This window comes from Protopterus annectens, chromosome 10.part0, assembly GCF_019279795.1.
Source record: "Protopterus annectens isolate FY-2018-M chromosome 10.part0, PAN1.0, whole genome shotgun sequence".
Classification (NCBI taxonomy): Eukaryota; Metazoa; Chordata; order Ceratodontiformes; family Protopteridae; genus Protopterus; species Protopterus annectens.
This window is the reverse complement of record NC_056744.1, coordinates 341,730,157-341,753,661: the sequence shown is the minus strand read 5'-3', so window position 1 is coordinate 341,753,661 and position 23,505 is coordinate 341,730,157. Positions and strand designations below refer to the sequence as shown.

At 44.2% G+C, this 23,505-nt stretch overlaps 1 protein-coding gene across 3 annotated transcripts in view; it reads left to right on the top strand.

Moving 5' to 3' along the window:
- Window positions 1-22,023, top strand: part of ABL2 (ABL proto-oncogene 2, non-receptor tyrosine kinase) — an 843,971-nt gene extending 821,948 nt beyond the window's left edge. For 2 of the 3 annotated variants that reach the window (XM_044085241.1, XM_044085242.1), the window contains exon 11: window positions 20,256-22,023. In XM_044085241.1, the coding sequence (XP_043941176.1) occupies window positions 20,256-21,961 (1,706 nt within the window). In that variant the 3' untranslated portion in view covers window positions 21,962-22,023. The remainder of the gene's footprint in view (window positions 1-20,255) is intronic. The other variant, XM_044085243.1, reaches the window with a different exon arrangement.
- Window positions 22,024-23,505: the final 1,482 nt, after the last annotated feature.

Genomic DNA, 23,505 nt, shown 5'->3' with positions numbered 1-23,505 from the left:
GTTAAACTAGTCGCCACTTTGCCGGTACTCAGTGAGGTGCACACGCAGCCCCTGATGCCCACTTCAGTGGATTCGCAGGCCTCTACCGAGACCCATTTGGAGTCCAGTATGCCGCAAGACTCTTCGACTGTGGAACCTGCGGATGTCTGTACCTTGGATGGGTCCAGAGCCACTGTGCAGAAACTGGCTTCTGAGGCAGTTCTTCGCTCAACCGATATCCGACTCAAACCGACAATTTTTTATCTAAAACTACCGAGTTTCTTAGGCCTAGAGTAAGTGCTATGCCTAGAAATCCGAAGACCAAAGCGCATGCACCTACTCCCATGCCACAATGACAAATGCTTAGAATGGCAGAAGACCTTATTACGCTGATTAGGGGAAGTCTGCCTTCCCCTGCTAAGAGGAAAAGAGACAAGTCCCCTGCAGCTTCAACAGACCAGGGAGTCCGATGAGTCTGAGGTATCTGACTATGAAGACATGACCTTATCTGCTTATGAGGATTCAGATGAAAGGAGTCCATTCCCATCTGCCTCCCCTCCAGAGAATGTTTCTTTTGGTGAAACCTACATACTTTAAGAGAGCATTTCCACTGGGAATGCCAAGACTATCCTCAGTCCAAAAAGAGACTCAGAGAATTCCTAGATTTGCCACAGCACAGGCCTTTAGTAATACCCCCTGTCCTGGAAGTTGTTGTTGATGTTTTTATGGAATCCAGTCTTACTCCTGATACTTTACCTCCTGCCTCTAGGAAACCAGACAAGTACTACAGAGTACCTGACACTCGCACATTTCTTTTCAAGAATCCTAGTGCTGACCCAGAGATCATTTCCCAGGGGCCTAAAGGTATCAAGGCAACTACAGCCAAGAATCTCACCCCTTCGGACAGGTATTCCTGAGCTTTGGACAGATTGGGTAAAAAGGTATATACCTCTGCAACTCTTGCTATTAGGGCATTGAATTGTCAGTTTCACATGCTGAAGTACCAGCAACATATTAAGGAACTTATTAAACAAAAAGTGGCTACCTTTACAGACTGTGCAGAAAGTAAAGAATTGTAGGAGCTTATGCACTCTGCAAGCCAAGTCAGCAAGCGTACTTTGCAGTGTGGCTTTGACACCCTAGAAGCATCTTGCTGGGCAGCAGTCACTGGCTCTGTACTGAGAAGACATGCTTGGCTCAAGGAACAGACTTTGCCAGACCATGTCAAATCAGTTACTCGACGTTCCTTTGAACAAGGATAGTTTGTTTGGCACCAAAGCAGAAGAGGTTCTTAAAAAGATGGAAGAAAAAGCTAAGTCTATGCAGACTGTTGAAAGAATTCTTACAAATGCAACCCCCTAGATTCAGTAGGCATTGCCCTTCCAAACACTGGTCCTTTCCAGCCCCCTCTAGGCCATCTCAAGCCAGACCCAGGGGAAACAGACCACCCAGACTGCAGTCTCAGGGTATGCAGAGATCTAAGCAATGGAGTGCCTCCACCCCTAAAGCAGGGAGTGGTAAGCCACCTCCTTATGGAAAAAAAACTCACAATGCCTTCTCTACTCCACTCCCCCATCCCTGCCCAATTGTTGGTGCCCCTAGGAGGAAAACTTGCCCTACATCCAAAAAACTGGTTCCTCAACATTGTATCCCAGGGGTACAAATTTTACTTTCACTCACTGCCAACCCCAAGAGGGTTCCCAGACCTTCTTCCGAACCAGTGGGCAGAGGCTCAAAGCCAAGTTCTTTCCCCGCTCTCCATCAGAGCTTTTCAGCCAGTTCCAGTAGAACAGATAGGTCAAGGATTCTATTCCAGACTCTTCCTGGTACCCAGAAAAGAGGGCTCTTGGCAACCAATCCTGGAGCTTTCAATTCTCAACACCTTCCTGGTGGTACCAAAATTCAGAATACTTACCCTGCAACAGCTTCTACCTATGCTAGCCAAGGATGCCTGGTTAGTCACCCTATTCTTAAAAGAAGCCTATCTGCACATCACTATAAGGGAGTCATGCGGGAAGTATCTACGTTTCAGGCTGGATCTATGCATTATCAGTTCTCTGCACTTCCCTTTGGCTTATCCACTACGCCCAGAGTATTCACAAAATGCCTGGCTCCAGCCATTGCTTACTGCAGGCAGAGAAATGTCCAAATTTACTCATACTTGGATGACTGCCTGATTCAGGCAGACAGTCAGGAATTGCTGTTGCAGCATCTGACATTTGTGAAAAACTTTCTCACTTCCTTGGGGTGCACCATCAATGAAAAGAAATCAAAAAGTCAGATTGTATTCCTGGGAGCAAGCTTGGACCCAGCATCCCAAATTGCATTCCTCACTTCAGAAAAACAAGTCTATCTGACAGCCTACTTCAAACAAATGGCCATCAGAACCCAGCTATCCGCAAGAAAAATACTGCAGGCCTCATGTATACTGCTAATTCCATATGCAAGACTGCATATGAGGAAACTTCAGTGGTACTTAAAACGTCTTTGGTGCCAACATTCTCAGGACCTGGAAACAGTCATTCCTGTCATACCCTGTCTACGGACAGAGTTTTTTTGGTGGGCAGGAGCATGCAACCACAACAAGGGACTGCCATTTACTCAACCCCACACCGCCCAGACCCTAACCACAGATGCATCAGACTATGCCTGGGGAGCACACATGGACGGCAAATGCATTCAGGGCCACTGGAGCCCAAGTTAAATTCATCTGTACATCAGCCAAAAAGAGATGCTAGCTATGCAGAATGCCTTGACAGCTTTCAGATCCCTACTCTTTCCAGATCAACTTCCAGATCAACTTCTAATAAAAACAGACAACACAGTTATGTGGTACATCAACAAGTAGGGGGGAACCCACTCTTACCCACTCTGCAGGTTAGCCATGGCCCTGTGGAACACGGCCTTGGACATGCAAGTCGGTCTGCAAGCTCAATTCCTGCCAGGCAAACAAAACTCACTGGCAGACTTCTTAAGCAGAAATCTCCTAGACCCACACGAGTGGCAATTGGAGCCCCGCACCTTCAACCTTCTAATTCAGAAATGGGGGACCCCAGAGGTGGATCTCTTTGCCTCCCCCTGCAACCACCAGCTCAGCAAATTCTGCACCAGGAACCCTCACAGCAGGGCCTGGAAAGTGGCTGCCCTTTATTTTCAGTGGGCAAGTCTCTCAATTTATGCCTTTCCCCTTTTGTCCCTTCTCTCAAGAGTGTTACTCAAGACAGTACAGACCAAGGACAATTCTGATTGCCCCAGATTGGCCATGCCAGCACTGGTACCCACTCCTGCGCAGCCTGTCACCGGTGCAACCCTGGCACCTACAACAGAACCCAACCCTGCTCTCTCAGCAGGAGGGGCAGATTTTGCATCCGCAACTGCAAACCCTAAATCTTGCAGCCTGGCTTATTCCTTGAATTCTCCCCCAGCAACCCTCAGCAAGCAGGTGCTGGATGTCATTCTTGAAGCCAGAAGACCCAGTACAGGAAAATCCTATACTGATAAGTGGAAAAGGTACTGCTCTTGGGATTCAATCTAAAGGAGAGGACTCAACTCTGCCCTCCCTGCCTCTAATCCTGGATTACTTAGTAGAGCTACTCCACAGAGGCCTGTCCTTCTCTTCCATTAAGATACATGCCTCAGCCATTTCGGCTCAGTACAACACGGAGCCACCTCTCTTCTCGTCCCTTCTTATGAAACAGTTCCTGAGAGGGGCAAACAACTTAAGGCAGCCTAGTAGAGCACCCACCCCTGCTTGGGACCTTAACTTTGTACTGGAATAGCTCACACTTCCACCTTTGAACCTGCAGCGTCAGCAGAGTTAAAATTCCTCTCTTGGAAAACAGCCTTGCTTGTGGTCATCACTTCAGCTAGAAGAGTGCCTGAGCTACAAGCACTTATGGCTGTGGAACCCTTCATTATTTTCCATGCTGACAGGGTTTCCCTCAGGGCTATAACCCTTCCTTTATGCCTAAAGTGGTGTCCAGCATGGCTCTAAACCAATCCATCCATTTGCCAACTTTCTTCCTTAATCCTCAGAATAAAGGGGAAAGGATCCTGCACTCCTTGGATGTGCACAGACAGCTCAGATTCTATCTTGATAGGACTAAGCCCTTCAGAAAATCTGACCAGTTACTAGTCAGCTTTGAAACTAGGGCAGAGGGCAAGGCCATTTAAAAAAAAAAAAAAAACAGTTTCCAAATGGATAGCACACTGCATCCATTTCTGATACAAGCACCATGGGAAACCAACCCCTCAGGCGGTCAGAACACATTCCACTAGGACAACTTCTACCTCTACATCATTTCTCAGGGGAGTCCCTACCGGGGACATCCTGGAAGCTGCTACCTGGTGTTCTGTACACACCTTCACCAAGCATTACCACCTGCCTATCATTTCCAAATCCACTCCAAGAGTTACAAAAGCAGTCCTGCAAGACATTCTAGCCAGCCCTAACTATTCTTGACTGCCTCCACCTTTCTTCAGCTTTGGGAATCCACCCAAGTGTGATGACTGCACAGTGAAACATGAAGAACATAGTGCAGTTGTGTACTTACCATAATTGTAGATGTTCGAGTGTATTCACTGTTGCACCCCTGGTTACCCTCCCTGCAGCCCCCTGGTTTCTCTCCTCCCTCTATGGCTATTACTCACCCTTTTCAGGGATATTGGTATTTACTTTTCACTGGTGGTGATGTTCATCGTGCATACAGCTGCAGTCATAACAGATGGGTTTTCCTGCCGTCAGGCTGGTTCTCGGTCGGCCGAATTCCAAAGTCTAGGTCCGGCGTTGGTTGTCGTCGCTTCTTCCCTGACGTAAGTGCGACAGGGGTATAAAAGAACCAGCTGATGCCATTTTCTTCAGTCTTTCTTGCCGCGCGGTGCCCGAAGCAGAAGCAGTTCGCAAGTGCCGGTCGGCCAGCTCCTGAGATTATGAATATTTTTCAACCGAAGACTTCTTGAAAGCTAAGTACCCCGTTGGGGAGACTTTTCTTGCCTCAGACCGATGTCAGACAAAGTTAATAATTGCATTTCATGTGGGAAGCAAATACCGCATAAGGATTTCCATTCCCTCTGTATACCTTGCTTAGGCCCAGACCACGACATCTCGGCCTGTCGTTTTTGTGCTACATTCAACAGACGCACTATTAAGCGTTGGGCGGATTTTGCCCAACACTATTTTGGCAAAAAGTTTAATTACAACATGTCGTCGGATACTCCGACTACAATTTTGAGTAAATGACGTAAAGATAAGGACCGACATACGAGGTCCGCGACTTCTGCCGACACCACACTAAAGCTGACTACATGTGCTCCGATTCTCAGCGAGGCGCCTACGCAGCCCCTGACTACCGATGACACTTCATTAGCGGTGTCTCTGTGCCCGAGGTCGCAGGCTCTTCGACCCACACCCCGACTACAGATACCCAAGTCACACTTGGCAGGGAAACTCAGAGTTCAGACAGGCCTGCCACCTCTCAAGGTGTCTTCAGGCCTTCTTCTTCCTTTTCCATTAAGGCTTACACTAAATCTAAAGCAGCCATGCATTCTGAAAGACAAGCTCCACAGGGCCCTTCTCAAGGCCCCATGCCTAAAAAGCAGATGCTCAAAATGGCTGAGGATTTGATTACACTTATCAGGGGTTCTCAACCCTCCTCGGACAAAAGGCCCAGAGTGGAGGAAGAATGCCCTTCCTCGGACCAGGCCTCCATTACTTCAGAACATTCTGAGGACCAGGAACATTCTTACTCCCCTTTCGAAGATTCTGATGCAGAGGAGTCCATTCCCTCTGTCTCCCTCCCTGAGGATTACTTTTTTGGGGAAACCTTGCATACCTTGAGGGAACACTTCCACTGGGAAGGCCAAGAGTACTCAGACTCCAAAAAAAGGCTCAGGGATTTCCTCTTGCTCCCTCAGCACAGGCCTCTGGCTATACCTCCTGTCTTAGACATACTAGATGATGTGTATTCAGAGGCCAGCCTTAACCCAGATTCCTTACCTCCAGCTCCAGTCAAGCCTGACAGGTATTACTGGGTTCCTGATTCGCACCAATTCCTATACAAAAGCCATGCGGCTGACCCAGAAACTATTTCACAGGGTCCCAAGGGAATTAAGGCCTCCACTGCCAAAAATCCATTACCTTCAGAGAGAGATTCCAGAGCTTTAGAAAGGTGGGGGAAAAAGGTATACACCTCGGCCACTTTAACCATGAGGGCATTAAACTGTCAGTTCCATATGTTAAAGTATCAACAGTTTTTGTTATCTCAGTTGAAAAGCAAAATGTCACAACCTGAACAACCAGACTTGAAGGAGTTACAGGATTTGTTGCATAGTGCAGAGCAAGTGGGTAAACATACCTTGCAATGTGGTTTTGATGCTTTAGAGGCCTCTTGTAGAGCTGCTGTTACAGGATCAGTCATATGTAGACATGCTTGGCTCAAAGAGCAAACCTTACCAGATCATGTCAAAGCTAAATTACTAGATGCACCTCTTCAAAAAGATGTATTGTTTGGTGTTAAAGCTGAGGAGGTATTAAAGAAAATGGAGGAAAAGGCAAAATCAATGCAAACAGTGAAAGATTTCATACAGGTACAACCGCCACGTTTCAGTAGAAATTGGCCTTCAAAAAATTGGTCCTTTCCAGCCACGGACAGACCTCAAAGAGGTAGATACAGGCGCCCGAGAGGTAGAGGGCAATCTCAAGGATCATTTAGAGGCAGACAATGGCAAACACCTACACCAAGAGGGGGTGAGGATAGTTCACAGCCATTCAGAAAGCAGACCCAATGACTTTCCCCTTTGCATGCCAAGCAAGGCTCAAATGGCAGCACGTTTAGGCGGAAAACTGGCATTATTTTCAAAAAATTGGCATATTGTCACAAAAGACAAATGGATCCTGGACATTATAGACAGAGGCTACAGATTCCACTTTCACGCCCTTCCAAAAATGAGAGGCATGCCAAACCTGCCACACAATCAAAGGGCAGAGGCACAAAAACAAATTTCAGATCTCATGGACATGAAAGCTATTCAAGAGGTACCTGCACAAGAACAGGGTCAAGGTTTTTATTCCAGACTATTCCTGGTACCAAGGAAGGGCAAAGATTGGAGACCTATTTTGGACCTATCCATCCTAAACACATATTTACTCGTACCAAAGTTCAAGATGCTCACATTACAGCAGCTTCTTCCCATGCTGGGCAAGGAGTCTTGGCTGGTAACATTGGACCTCAAGGAGGCATACCTGCATGTCCCAATCAGACAAGATTGCAGAAGATACCTCAGATTTCTTGCAGGTTCATCCCATTATCAATTCTCTGCGTTGCCCTTTGGCTTATCTACTGCGCACAGAGTGTTCACGAAATGCCTGGCATCAGTAATTGCCTTCTGCAGACTTCAAGGGATACAAATATACCCATATCTGGATGACTGCCTGATCCAAGCGGACAGCAAACACACTCTTCTGAAACACCTGGCGTTTGTAATAATGTTGTTGAAATCTCTGGGATACACAGTCAACAAAAAGAAGTCAAGACTAATACCCTCTCAAACAATAATTTTCCTGGGTGCCAGCTTGGATACAAGCACCCAGATGGCCTACCTCACGCCAGAGAAACAAGGGCAATTAACTCAATACTTCAGAAAACTGGCAACCTTCACCAGGCTGACTGCAAGGAAAATCCTGCAGGCTCTGGGATTCATGGCATCTTGCATCCTGCTAATCCCATGTGCAAAGCTGCATATGGGGAAACTTCAATGGTACCTAAAAAACTTATGGTCTCAACACAGCCACAGTTTGGAAGCAATCATACCACTGATTCCGTGTCTTCAAAAGGAATTTCTGTGGTGGGCTCAAGCATGCCAAAGAAACATAGGTCTCCCATTCTGCAAGCCTCAAGCAAATCAAGTCATCACAACAGATGCCTCAGACTACGCCTGGGGGAAGCACATGACAGATCGGTGCATTCAGGGCAAATGGTCACAAAAAGAAAAGCACCTACACATCAATCAAAAGGAAATGCTAGCAGTAATAAATGCTATTATGGCTTTCAAAGACCTACTGCATCCAGGACAGCTATTGATAAGAACAGACAACACCACAGTGATGTGGTACATAAACAAACAGGGAGGAACTCATTCATATCCCCTGTGCAGACTAGCCATGTCCCTTTGGAACACGGCTCTGGAATTGCAAATCCAACTTCAAGCACAATTCCTGCCAGGAAAGGAAAACACACTGGCAGACAACCTGAGCAGAAATATGACAGATCCACACGAATGGAAGTTGCATCCTCAAGTTTTTACAATGATAATTCAAGCATGGGGAAGGCCAGACCTAGATCTCTTTGCCACCCACAGAAATTACCAATTGACAAAATTCTGCTCAAGGACCTTTCATCCACAGGCCTGGAAAGTGGATGCACTCTTTCAGTTGGACAACAATGACGGTTTATGCCTTTCCACCTCTTCCACTGCTGGCCAAAGTTCTATTAAAAGCCAGAGCAGACAGACCAAAGATGATTCTCATTGCTCCAGACTGGCCAAGACAACACTGGTACCCACTCCTGAGGAGCCTGACGCATTCCCCACCATGGATCCTGCCTCTAATGCCTCTTCTACTGACTTAGCACAACTTCAAAACTCTTCACAGTCAGCTGAAAACACTCAGTCTAGCCGCATGGAGGATTCCTTAAATTCACAGCAGACCCTACACTCCAAGGAGGTGCAGGATGTCATTTTGGAGGCCAGAAGGCCTTCTACTAGAAAAGCCTACTCCGCAAAATGGAAACGGTTTTGTGTCTGGAATCAGAATCCTGGAATACTGAATTTACCTCAAATACTGCAGTACCTAGCCGAGCTGCTAAGCAGTGGACTTTCATTCTCCTCCATCAAAATCCATGCCTCAGCCATTTCTGCAGAGTACAACACTGATCCTCCTTTATTCTCTCACCCTCTCTTAAGACAGTTCTCAGAGGGGCTAAGAATATAAAACCCCCAAGGAAGCAACTAGTACCTGCTTGGGACCTCAATTTCATTCTAGAAAAACTAACCCTGCCTCCTTTTGAGCCAGCTGCTTCAACAGATCTGCAATATTTGTCATGGAAAACAGCCTTCCTTCTAGCTATCACCTCAGCACACAGGGTTTCAGAACTACAAGCCCTCATGGCTGTGCAGCCTTTCATCATTTTCCATCAGGACAGAGTTTCCTTACGAACCAATCCTTCATTTATGCCAAAGGTAGTATCCAGGGTAGCCTTGAATCAGGCTATCCACTTACCTACCTTTTACCCTAATCCACAAAACAAAGGGGAGAGGCTACTACATTCCTTGGACATTCACAGACAGCTCCATTATTATTTGGACAGAACAAAGACTTTCAGAAAATCAGAGCAACTCTTTGTGTTCTATGCTACAGGTGCTCAAGGGAAGCTTATTTCCAAACAGACAATCTCAAAATGGATAGCCCACTGCATACGCTTTTGTTACTCTTTTCATGGTAAAACTGTACCTACAGGCATCAGATCTCACTCCACAAGGGCCACAGCTACCTCTGCAGCTTTCCTCAGGGGGGTTCCTACCAAAGATATTTTGGAAGCAGCCACTTGGAGTTCTGTACATACTTTCTCCAAGCATTATCACCTACCATTATACTCCAAAACTAGAGCGGGCTTTGCCACTGCAGTCTTGCAGGGCATCCTGGCTCCACCTAGTTCCACTTAGTGCCTACCACCCCTTTATTAGCTTTGGTATTCTACCCATCTGTTATGACTGCAGCTGTATGCACGATGAACATAGTACAGTTTTGTACCTACCATAAATGTAGATGTTCAAGTGCTAATACAGCTGCAGTCCAGGTTCCCCTCCCTCCTTCCCCTCTTGGGACAGGCCTTATGGCTAACACCTCCTCATACAACCTCATTGGGGTATTCTTCTATGGTGTATTTGCTTGCAACTACTGTTTTTTGATTATATTGCATTTGGTTTATTACATAAATTTATGTTTTGCCTTCCTTCTGGGGGCACCTGACATCTGGGGCAAGAAAAACTGAAGAAAATGGTGTCGGCTGGTTCTTTTATACCCCTGTCGCACTTACGTCAGGGAAGAAGCGACGACAACCGACGCCGGACCTAGACTTTGGAATTCGGCCGACCGAGGACCTGCCTGACGGCAGGAAAACCCATCTGTTATGACTGCAGCTGTATTAGCACTCGAACATCTACATTTATGGTAGGTACAAAACTGTACTTTTTCCCCACCATAACTTAGCTCCCTATTTGGGGGGCTCCTGACATTTAGAGCAAGAAAAACTGATAATGGCATCTGCTGCCTGTTTTTATACCCCTGACGACCTGATGTCAATCCTAGAGCGACAGCATCCGACGCAGAAATACTAAGTCTCTGGTATTTAGGTCGACTGAGGGCTACCTGCAGATAGATAACCCAAATGTGATGACTGCAACAGTGAATATACTCGAACATTTACATTTATGGTAAGTGTACACAACTGTACTTTCCTCCCAATCTGCATTCCCCTCCAGTTAACAGCATGCTTTCTGTAGTTCACTTATTGGTCGGAAATCCCAAGCTGTCTGATAGTGTTGTGCATATTTTGTCCCTTGCCCAAAAGTTCTCTGCTAGGAAAGTATATTCGTGTAAATGGAAGCTTTTTTGCATTGTGGGTGGAATCGCAAGGGTTTGATCTTTTTTTCAGTTCCCCTAGACCCGTTCTAGATTTTCTTGCTGAATTGTTTAATTCTGGCTCTAATTTTCCTATGTCAACTGGCAGCCATTTCAAATTTTTATGTCGGTAGGGATAATGTTTCCTTGACTGCTCTGAAAATTTCCAAGGGGTTTCTGAAAGGTGCATTTCTTTTGTGTCCTCCTATTCAGGATCCTGTCCATCCTTGGGATTTGCCTTTCGTGTTGCAGGCCCTCCTTTCAATCGCTCTGTTACTTCAAGCCTACAGTTGTTATCTTGGAAGACCTTGTTTCTGGAGGCTGTTATCTCAGCCAGGAGAGTTTCTTTGCTACAAGTTCTAGATTGTTCTCCTTATCTGGTGTTTCACAAGGATAAGGTTTCACTCCACACCAATCCTTCCTTTCTGCCCAGAGTAGTCTCTGAGAGTAATTTGAATAGATCTGTTCACCTTTTTTTTTTTTCCTAATTTTTTTGAACAAGGGTGAATGCTTTGTGCATTTTTTGGATGTGCATAAATAATTGAGATTTTACATTACCTGGACAGGATAAAAGCATTTAGACAATCCATTCATCTTTTTAATCTGGATTGGACAGAGCTGCGTCTAAAGTGATGTTATTCAAGTGGCTGTCAGACTGTATTTCCTTTGCTTATACCTTGAGAGGCAAGACTTTGCGTAGTAGATCTAAGGGTCACTCTACTAGGGCTATGGCTACTTCTACAGCTTTCTTTGCCAGAACTTCTATGGATTATGATTCTGCTGCAGCTACTTAGGTGAGCCACCACACCTTTGTTTCTGACTACAAGTTGGACATTCAGTCTAGGTCCAGGGCTTCCTTTGGCTCCACCTTGTTTCAAATTATTCTTCCATAGATCCTCCCGGGGATTTTTACGTCGCTGGGGGCTCTGTACCACAGGTTGAAGCCAGATGAGAAAACAACACTAGGTACAAAAGTTAGTGTACTTACCTCCCTTTGGTGCAACCTTCCCTCCTGTCCCCGCCTTTTTGGCTAGTCTCTGTACCTGCAAAGACCAAGTAGGGAAGGCTCAATTGGAGTCCTTTTCTTGGAGTCTTTTGTCCTCCTCCTTTATGTGAGAAAGGTAATTTAGAGCTTGAGGAGGGGCAAGCTCGATCTGAGGTATCTCTGGAAGAACGAGAGCTTGTGGGTAGGGGAGACAGAGCACAGCGAGTTGAATTGTATAGAATTTGGCCAGTGTCAGATCTGATAATCCACAAGTTAAACCAGACAGAGACCGACAATACTGATCTATTATTATGGTAAGTACATAATTTTAGTTTTTTTTTTTTCCAGTCCTGAAACTCACGTATATTTCACAGTAGCAAACAAACTCTCAATTGTTCTTGTGTCCCATATGACTCGAGGCTTAGGTTTGTTATAGCTATCCCTGTTTCTCATTTGTCGTATTTTTGCGACGGATATGCTCTGAGGCTGTAAAGTTTGTAAATCTACCTGCCTGTGTGAAAAACTTCTAGACCTAAAAACCAACATTAACTTTGTAACTGGTCTTTTCCCTCATCTGTGTACAGAATTTTGCTCTCACCTGGTCACCTAATAACGGTTCTCTGGGCCATGCTTGGACTGTGCCCTCCTGAAAGCATTTTTTACTCTCTTCCTCCCCAGCCCACACTAGCACTAGTTAAATTTTCACTGCTACCTTTGTTTCATTTTCTCCATCCCTCAATATACCAGTGACCCAAGAGATGTGCTTTAATTTAACAATTGCCCTCATTACTGTTCTCCATTCAGCTTGTCCTCTCTTGTGTGACTAGGCAAATATATGTAATGTGTCATGCAATCTCACCTCAGGGCATCTAAAGGACACCTTCTTTCAGTCAAGATTCCACTTAACCAATGTATGCAGCACTAAAAAAATGCAGTAATAAAAACAATTTTCCTTTGCCTTATCCCTTCCCTGTTTTGCCATCCTGTGGTAATGAGGTAAGGGCCTGGTACACCACTGCACTTTTCAGCCCCCTTAATTGTAACAGAATTCACATTTAATAAAATAAACAGACATCAACAAAAACTTTTACTGTAACAAAGGCATTTCTAATTGGCACTTATAATGTCTTTCCAAATATTTTGCTAAAATTCACTCGTGCAATACCGATGATATTGCAGTCCATGTACAAACCTGTACCCCTGATGTTCTTCGTGTTTCACTGTTGCAGTCATTACATTTGGGTAATCTGCTGGCAGGTTTCCCTCAGTCGGCCTGAATTCCAAAGTCTTGGGTCTTGCGTCAGTTGCCATCTTCTCTTCCATGACGTCAGGTCGTCAGGGGTATAAAAGATGCAGCCGACGCCATTTTCTTTAGTCTTTCTTGCCCGCGCGGTGCCCGAAGCAGAAGCATTTCGCAAGTGCCAGTCGGCTGACTACTGAAATATTCGAGTTTGAGTTTCGGAACCGAAGTCCTCACTAAAGCTAAGTGCCCCATTGGGGAAACTTTTTTCTTGCTTTTTACCGATGTCAGAAAAAGTTAATAATTGTATTACTTGTGGGAAGCAATTACCTGATAAGGATTTACATTTATACTGTGTTCCTTGCCTAGGCCTTGATCACAACGTGCCTGGCTGTCGGTTTTGTGCTAGATTTAACCAACGCACTATTAAGCATCAGTATATTTTTGCATCAGTGTATTTTGGAAACAGATTGAACTACCCAGAAATGTCGTCTGATAGCAATCCAACAACTGGAGTACACAAAAAGTGCAAAGAAAAGGACAGAGAAAGGCAGTCAAGATCCAAAACCGACGACGAAGCTTCTCCTAAGCCAGTCGCCGGTCCGCCGGTACTCAGTGAGGTGCCTTCTCAGCCCCTGCTACCCGCTACCTTTGAGTCGCAGGCCTGTACCGACACCCATGTGGAGTCCGGCATGCCGCAAGATACTCAAGGTATTGGACCGACGGATGTATCTCCCTCGGATGGGTCCGGAGCCACTGAGCAGGTTCTGAGGGTGTATTCAGACCTCAACATTTGTACATCAAACCGAAGACAGCTGCAAAACCAAAGACAAAAGCAACTTCTAAACCTAAAAAAAAAGACGCACGAGCCACGTGCACAGGCCTATATGCCTAAAAAGCAGATGATCAGAATGGCTGAAGACATTATTACCTTTATCAGGGGTACCCATCCCCCTCCAGATAAGAGGCCTAGGAAAGACACTGATTATGAATCTTCAGATCAGGTTTCTATTTCTTCTGTTCAGGAATTATCTATACCTCCCTATGAGGATTCTGATGCTTAGGAGTCTATTCCATCTGCATCTCCTCCTGAGGATTATTCATTTGGAGAAACCTTGCATACTTTGAGGGAGCATTTTCACTGGGAAAGTCAAGACTTCTCAGAATCAAAAAAGAGGCTCAGGGATTTCCTTCTTCTCCCTCAGCACAAGCCTTTAGCCATTCCCCTTGTTTTAGACATTGTGGATGATGTGTTTTCGGAGTCAAGCTTGATCCCTGACTCCTTACCTCCGGCTCCCAGTAAGCTTGACAGATATTACAGAGTCCCCGACTCACATAAATTTTTATTTAGAAACCCTGCTGCTGTTCCTGAAACTATTTCACAGGGTCCAAAGGGAGTTAAGGCCTCAACAGCAAAAAAAACCCCTACCCCCTCTGACAGAGATTCTAGGGCTCTGGACAGATGGGGAAAAAGGTTTATACATATGCAACCTTGGCAGTCAGGGCCGTAAATTGTCAATTTAATATGCTTAAGTACCAACAACATGTTATGGGATTGCTGAAACAGAAAATGATGTTGATTTCAGAATGTGCAGAAAATAAAGAATTGCAGGAATTATTGCATGCAGCTGAACAAGTTGGAAAGCATACTTTGCAATGTGGTTTTGATTCTTTAGAGGCCTCCTGCAGGGCCGCAGTTACTGAATCTGTGATTAGGAGGCATCCCTGGTTAAAGGAACAAAATTTGCCTGATCATGTTAAAGCTAAATTGTTAGATGCACCTTTACAGCATGATTCTCTGTTTGGTATTAAGGCAGAAGAGGTTTTAAAGAAAATGGAAAACAAAGCTAAGTCTATGCAAACTGTTAAAGACTTCTTACAAGTGCAGCCACCAAGATTCAGTAGACACTGGCCTACAAAAAATTGGTCCTTTCCTGTGTCAGACAGAGCTCAAAGGGGCAAATCCAGACGCCCTAAGGGTTCCAGGTACCAGGCTCAAGACTCATAAAGGTCAAAGCAATGGGGCGCATCCACCTCCAAATCTGGAGGAGATAAAGCGCAAACCTACAGAAAGCAATCTCAATGACTTCCCTCTGCTTACACCAAGCACTTATCTTTTGGCAGCACCCATAGGGGGAAAATTATCACTTTTTGCTCAAAATTGGCACTTAATTACCCAGGACAAGTGGGTACTAAACATCGTCTCACATGGATACAGATTCCATTTCCACACTCTGCCTATGACAAATGGTTGGCCAGATCTGCCAAAAAATCAATGGGCAGAGGCACAGAAGCAGTTTACGTCCCTCATGGATATGGGGGCCATTCAGACAGTACCAGAACAGGAAAAAGGACAAGGTTTTTACTCAAGACTGTTCTTGGTACCCAGAAAGGACAAGGCCTGGCGGCCAATACTGGATTTATCGATTTTGAACACATACCTGGACATTCCAAAATTCAGAATGCTCACTTTCCAGCAGCTTCTGCCCATGCTGGGCAAGAATGCTTGACTGGTGACTTTAAACCTAAAAGAGGCATACCTGTATGTCCCAGTAAGACAGTCGTGCAGAAGATACCTCAGATTCAAGGCTGGTTTAATGCATTACCAATTCTCTGCACTGCCCTTTGGCTTATTTACTGCGCCCAGCGTCTTTAAAAAGTGCCTGGCACCAGTAATTGCATTTTGCAGACAAAGAAGTATTCAAATATATCTTTACTTGGGCAATTGTCTCATTCAAGAAGAGAAACAAGGACACTCTTCTACGACACCTGGCGTTTATGAAAAGGCTTCTAACATGCCTAGGGTACACAATAAACAAAAAGAAATCACAACTGGTATCCTCTCAAAAGATAACTTTCCTGGGTGCAAGCTTGAATACAACTGCCCAGATGGCTTACCTCACACCAGATAAACAAAGGCAACTGACCACTTACTTCAAACTTCGTCAAGACAAATTCTGCAGACTCTGGGGTTCATGGCATCCTGCATCCTACTAATTCCATATGCAAGACTGCATATGAGGAAACTTCAGTGGTACCTAAAAAGTTTATGGAGTCAACATTCACACAGTCTGGAAACAATGATTCCTCTCAACAGGAGTTTCTGTGGTGGGCAAAGGCCTGTCGCCAAAACATGGGACGGCCCTTCACACTACCCCCTGCCAGCCAAACCTTAACAACAGACGCATCAGTTTATGCCTGGGGGGCCCACATGGCAGGAAGATGCATACAGGGCTTAAGAGCACCAAATCAAATGCATCTACACATCAACCAGAAAGAGATGCTAGCTGTTCAAAATGCCCTAACAGCCTTCAAGGACTTACTTCATCCAGGACAACTACTGATAAAGACGGACAACACCACAGTTGTGTGGTATATAAACAAGCAAGGGGACACACACTCATACCCCCTTTGCAGATTAACCCTGGCACTGTGGGACACAGCTTTGACCTACCAAATACATCTTCAAGCTCAATTCCTGCCAGGAAAACAAAACACTCTGGCAGACGATTTAAGCACAAACCTTATGGATCGTCACGAGTGGAAACTAAATCCACAAGTCTTCAGCATGATAACAGAAAAATGGGGAAGCCCAGACATAGATCTATTTGCCTCTCCTCAAAATTATCAACTGAAAAGATTCTGCACAAGGACTTATCACAGACAAGCATGGAAAGTGGATGCCCTGTCCTTCAGTTGGAAAAACCTATCAGTTTATGCCTTTCCTCCTCTGCCTCTTCTACCCAAGGTCCTCCTAAAAGTCAGACAAGAGAAGCCAAAGATGATATTAATTGCTCCAGACTGGCCCCGCCAATACGGATACCCAGTCCTAAGAATCTTGTCTCAATACCCAGCTTGGACCTTGCCTCAAAAACCACAACTACTTTCCCAGCAAAACAATCAGATCCTGCACAATCAACTACAGACGCTGAACCTGGCAGCATGGCTAATCCTGTAATCATACAAACGACACCTCTCAGTAAAGCTGTGATGGATGTCATTTTGGAAGCCAGAAGGCCTAGTACTAGAAAATCTTATGCTGACAAATGGAAGAGATTCTGTGCTTGGAATCGAGCATAAGGAACTGATGCAGCAGAACCACATATTCATCAGATATTACAATACTTAACTGAGATGCTTGACAAAGGCCCATCTTTCTCATCAATCAAAATCCATGCATCTGCCATTTCGGCTCATTACAGTACAGAGCCACCAATCTTTTCTCATCCTTTACTAAAGCAGTATCTTAGAGGAGCCAAAAATTTAAGGCCTCCTAGAAGATCACCATTACCTGCATGGGACCTCAATTATGTGTTGGAAAAGCTCACCCTGCCTCCATTTGAACCAGCTGCTACCGCTGATATAAAGTTCTTATCATGGAAGACAGCTCTGCTACACTAGCTATTACTTCAGCAAGAAGAGTTTGAGCTACAGGCCCTCATGGCTGTAGAGCCTTTTATCATATTTTACCCAGACAGGGTGTCTGTGAGGACAAATCCTACTTTTATGCCTAAGGTAGTTTCCAGTGTGGCTCTTAACCAAACAATTCATCTGCCAACTTTTTATCCAAATCCGCAGAACAAAGGGGAGAGAATTCTGCATTCCTTGGACGTACACAGACACCTAAGATTTACTTGAGCAGGACTAAAGCTCTAAGAAAAACTGAACAATTACTAGTGTCGTATGCTGCAGGATCAGAAGGAAAGGCTATTTCAAAGCAGACAATCTCAAAGTAGATAAGCCATTACATCTGTTTCTGCTATTTACACCATGGCAAACCTGCGCCCAAAGGCATTAGGTCTCACTCCACCAGAGCTGCAGCTACTTCAGCAGCCTTCCTCAGAGGAGTACCAACCAGGGACATTCTAGGGGCTGCTACTTAAAATTCTGTTCACACCTTTACAAAGCATTAAGTCTAGGGCAGGCTGTGCTACTGCAGTGCTGCAGGGCCTTATAGCCTCACCTAATGCTGTTCAGCTCAGCCTCCCAACCATAGCTTTGGGATTCTACCCAAATGTAATGACTGCAACAGCGAAACACGAAGAACATAGTACAGTTGTATACGCTTACCATAAATGTAGATGTTCGAGTGTATTCACTGTTGCAGTCCGGGTTACCCTCCCGCCATCCCCCTGTCATTCTACAGTTTATCTTTCCTTCTCTATCTTCTACAACCTATGTGGTGTATTTGCTTGTAGATGAAGGTAAAGTTTATATTGATGCATGTATTTTTATAAATATATATAATTTTGCTACCTTTTTGGGGACACCTGAAATCGGGGGCAAGAAAAACTAAAGAAAATGGCGTCGGCTGCATGTTTTATACCCCTGACGACCTGACGTCATGGAAGAGAAGACAGTAACCGACACAGGACCTAAGACTTTGGAATTCAGGCCGACTGAGGGCAACCTGCCAGCAGATTACCCAAATGTAGTGACTGCAACAGTGAATACACTCTAACATCTACATTTATGGTAAGTGTACACAACTGTACTTTTCGAAGTCAAAAACTATTCCATATTCAACATGCACTTGACTGTCTCTCCCCCTCACTTGTTCTTCTTAGTCATTTGAGACATATTAGTTATGCCGCCACTCGGATCTTTCTCACCATTCCTCTTCTAACTCGTTAAGGGTCTCACCAACTCATTGATCTGATGCGTGTTGTACAATCTCACTAACATTTTGCTCCATCTCTCTCTCTTTTTTTTTTTTTTTTTTTTTTTTTTTTTTTGTCTCATGCATTCTCTGTTGAAAGATCAGAAAGTTTCCCAGGCCGTCATGGGTGCAATCGCCTGCTTGTCGTCATTGCTTCTTTGCGCTGCATTCATAATCCTTCCCCTCATCTATGAAGAGTTTAAATTGCTGCATCTTCAGCAAAGCCTCTGTCACATTTTGAGAAGTTTGTCCAGTAAGAAAGTGCGGTTTAAAAACTGCTGGATATAACAGTTTAAATCTCTAATTCAGGTCCTGAAGAGAGGGACAAACCTCTCTCTCTGTCTCTCTCCAAATGGATACCCAGAAAATAATCCTGCTTGACAAAGATCCCTTGTTTGCCCATTGTCAGTTTCTTGCCTTTCTTCCAGAGCACCCTAAGCAACTGTTCTTTCAAGCAGTAGCACTGTACTTTTGCCACTGTCAGTTGGGGAAAACTTCAACTAGTATTCAGTGCACCCTGTCCAACAGCATTGTATCTATTGGGAAACCAGTCCACTCAGCATGCTTTCCATGAAAGCTGTGCAGTCCTTCCCTTCTGCACCTTCAGATACATTTACAAATCTGAGATTCTCATAGTGTTGTCTGTCCTCTAATTCAGTCAATTTCAACCTACCCTCCTCCTAAGTCTGATTTCCTCCATGCATGGTCCACCTGTGATGACTTTGTCTTCCATGTCAGCTGAATGGGTTGTCAAGGCTCTCTCCCATCTTCACAATTCTTCAGTAAGTCTTTTGAATATAATCTAGCAAAGTGTAGCTCATTTTCTTCACCTCATTATACACTAGCTCCAATGTCTCTTGTATTTCTGACATATTTCCCACTGCTGTACTCTGCTGCAATGCACTTGCCTCTTGCTGATCTTTCTTAGTGGATTCACACAGGGTATTGCCTGATTTCCCCAATTCTACTTTTCCCTTCAAAGGCCGATTCTCACTTCTATTCCTTCTTGTCATGTAAGTATTGCAAACTATTCCTGCTGGCACTAGGTTTGCTTGCTTGCAGAAGTTTGCTTCGTTACACACACTTTCAAACTCCTAGACTGGTGGTAAAGAGAAGTGTACCTGCTGTCTATCTCATCACTGTATGAGACATCTTGTTGGACTCTGTATTATACCCATCCTAGACAGTGGTAAGAGCTTGGTATTGCCATAAATTAGAAGTTTTGTCAGGACAGTTTACTGTGTGTAAAGGAAAATTACCATGAAAATGGTGGTCCAATAAAGGCATTGAAAACATGGATTTACTTTAAGAAAAAGATGCAGAACTGTAGGTATTTATCTTGATATATTAATGCAGATCTGTTAATGCGATGCACAATACCAATGTTTTGTGTTTTTTGTAATCCCAAACCATCTTACCCACACATTGCAGAGAGGCTGAGTATACATGATACAAGCATGTATTTTGTCTCTTTCATTAGTTGCCTGCCTTGGCCATTGCTAAGCACAAAGGAAGAGAGAACATTGTCTGTGTTGGGTATACATTTCTTCATATCGAATAAGAATGGAGAAGTCCTTGTGTGTGTACTTTTCCTTTGTCTGGTGTTCCCTTTCACACTTGAAGCATGTAATGTGAGAGAAGCATGTGCTGTAGATGTACTGTGTCACAAGAGTTGTACAGTTACTCGTAATCTTCTTTCTCCATTTTTTCTTAACAGGCCTTGTTAGAAGTGCATTACCAACTGGTGGCTCTCCAGCTCTACCTCGAAAGCAAAGAGACAAATCTCCCAGCAGTCTTTTGGAGGATGCCAAAGAGACCACCTTCACAAGAGACAGAAAAGGGGGCTTCTTTAGTTCTTTCATGAGGAAGAAAAGCGCCCCCACACCACCTAAACGCAGCAGTTCTTTCCGAGAAATGGAAAATGAGCCACACAAAAAATATGAGCTTATGGGTAATTTTTCTTCTTTTGCTTCTTTGCAGCATGTGGATGGCCTCAGTTTTGCTTCATCCCACCCTGAGGGAGTTCCTATACAGCCTCGATGCTGTGGAGGTAGCTTTGCACAGAAATTTTCCAGCAGTGGTGGTGGTAGTGGTGGTAGTGGTGGTAGTAGTAGTAGTAGTGGTGCTGGTGTTGCAGCTGGTGGGTGGGCAGGACTTTCTGGCATTTTCACACCTCGGCTGATTAAAAAAACACTTGGCCTACAAACTGGGAAGCATTTGGGTAATGAGGAGATAGCAAAACCTTTCCCAAGGTCAAATTCTACTTCTTCTATGTCCTCAGGGCTTCCAGACCAGGAAAGGATATCAATGACTCTTCCAAGAAACTGCCAGAGGACAAAAATTCAACTGGAAAGGACAGCTTCAACCACTTCTCAACCTGAAGAAATCTCTGGGAGGTCTGCTGATGCTTTGTTTATGAGAACTGAAGAAAGCAGTACTTTGACTAGGGAAAAACTAAAAGCAAGACTTTTAGTAAAAGGTGCAACGGCAGCAGTTCCACTCAGGGTTCCATCAGGTGATTCTGTCACTGTGAACAAAGACTGCTTAGGTGTGTCAGCCATTTTTAAGGGCAAAGAAAGCAATGGTAGTGCCCAGACAGGAACAGCTGGCTTCACTGCTGATAGTGACAGGCAGGAAAGGTCCCCAGGAAAGACCTCCACCATGCTTCCGTCAACACACAATCACAAAGTACCGGTCCTTATATCACCCACTTTAAAGCACACTGCAGCAGACCTCCAGCTTATTGGGACAGACTCTCAGGGGAATAAGTTTAAGCTCCTTTCTGAGCATCCGGACCGACCACGGCGGATGAAGCCAAAATGTGCGCCTCCTCCTCCACCACCTGTGATCAGGCCCTCACCTCCTCATTCTGCAGGCTTTGAAACTGACCTAGATAGCACTTCGTCAACCCAAGGACTATACATAACAGAAGATGGCGGTAAAAGATTGACATCGTCGTCATCAGTAAGTGGAAAGGTAGGACGCCCTGCTGTGCCCCCACCTCAAGTGCCTTCGATGTCTTCCTCAACATCTCCATCCAAGATGATCAATGGAGCTTCTAGTACCAAGCTGAGGAAGCCTCGACAGTTGCCAGAAAGGATCTCAGCAGACAAAATCAGTAAGGAGTCTCTGCTCGAGTGTGCTGACTTTCTCACAAACACAATTAGCAGCATCCCTGAACCTTCCTCAAATAGCCAGCTAGTGGATGCTGGGCATCAGTTGTTGGGATATTGTTCTGGTTATGTGGACTACATTGCACAGACACGCAACAAATTTGCATTCAGGGAGGCTGTAAGCAAACTGGAACTTAGTTTGCAGGAGCTGCAGGTGTCTTCTTCAGCTGCTAGTGGTTCTGGAGCAAACCCTGTCCTTAATAACTTATTGACTTGTGTGAAAGAGATTAGTGATGTGGTTCAGAGGTAGCTGCCAAAGAACAACTGCTTTGGATTAAAAAAAAAGATTAAGACTTGAGTTTATGTAAAGTACCTCAGAATTCATTTTTTGTCATGTTTACAGGTTCATCTCAATGCCTTTGGGTATTGATCAAAGCTGTATGTGCAAAAATGTGATGTTTAATGTATATTTTATATATATATGTATATATATATATATATATATATATATATATATATATATATATATATATATATATATATATATATATATATATATTGCCATGTTTCAGTAACAAGTACTTTCAAAGATGTTGCTTTGTCATTTAACAAAATATTTTAAGAGTCCGAGTTTTCTCGGCAAAGTGCCCTTTTCATATGCAGTATCATATTGACTGACAAGCAAGCTGCTGTGGTACAATCACGCCTCACCCAGGTGGTCTTTATTGGTGTATTTCTAACAAGGTTCTTGATAGTTGGCCAGTGCCATTTTTGTATTGGTTGCATATTTTTCCTTTTTCTGTTTTTTAAAGATGGTGGTGCTTGTTATGGATGCCACCTACCAAGCCCATTCCATTATAGGTTGCCTTTCGGCCTTTCTGGAACTGCATCCATCCAGCTCTGTGTGAGTTAGCATTAGCACATTTTTCTTACCTTTATAACATAAAAAGGGGCTCTCCTCTTCACCTAATCATGGGACCAAGTGATCATCAGTGTTAGTTGTCTTGGCACCGTGATGTCACAAAGCTACACTCCCTGCACTCATTGGGCATCGAAAGGGGGATGCAGAATCACCAGGTGCACTCATTCCTATAAGGTAGGTGATCAGTAACACTTGTGCAACACAGTAAAAAGCACACATACATAGCCAAAAAGCCTCTGACTGCACTAAGAAGGTGTGAACCACAACTTGAAAACAGCATAGATCAGCTTTCTTCTCTCCTGCTTATTCTCTGTTCCCGTGTCATCACTGTAGATGTTTGTTCAAGGCCTCATGTTGTAATGCTGTCCTTGTCTGTTGTGGTTGCAGAGACACCAGTACACATTCGTGGCTTGTAACATTGAAAGAATTTTATAGTAGTACATTTGGTGGTATTAGTGGGCAGTGAAATTATAATGACATTTTAGACAGGCTGATGGAACAAAAAGGTTAAAATCCTCAGAAATGTGCATGTTTTACATAGTTTTTATATTGTTTAATCACTGTCAGTGGGGGTTGTCCGTTCATAATTGAGTTTTAAATTTATTTATTTGACATTCTCTCATGTGCTTTTGTTATTTTAATGTAAATTGACAATGTTTTGTTCATTAAGCTACCCCATGAAATGTCTTTTTTTTTATCCCGAGGGGGGAAGGGAATGGTAGCCATTAAAGTAAGTAAAGAGCCCCAGAGAAAATGTTCTTGGGTCACTTCTCAGTGTTCTACAACCTTTTAACTCCCTTTTTAACACTAGTTTTCTTGTTTAACTTATTTTTTATCATTGTTTTATTTGTGCATAATTTAAAAAAGTGGAATGTGTAAACTTTGTCTCATTTTTTGTTACCAAGCTAGCTGACAGTAGCACAGTAGTTTGT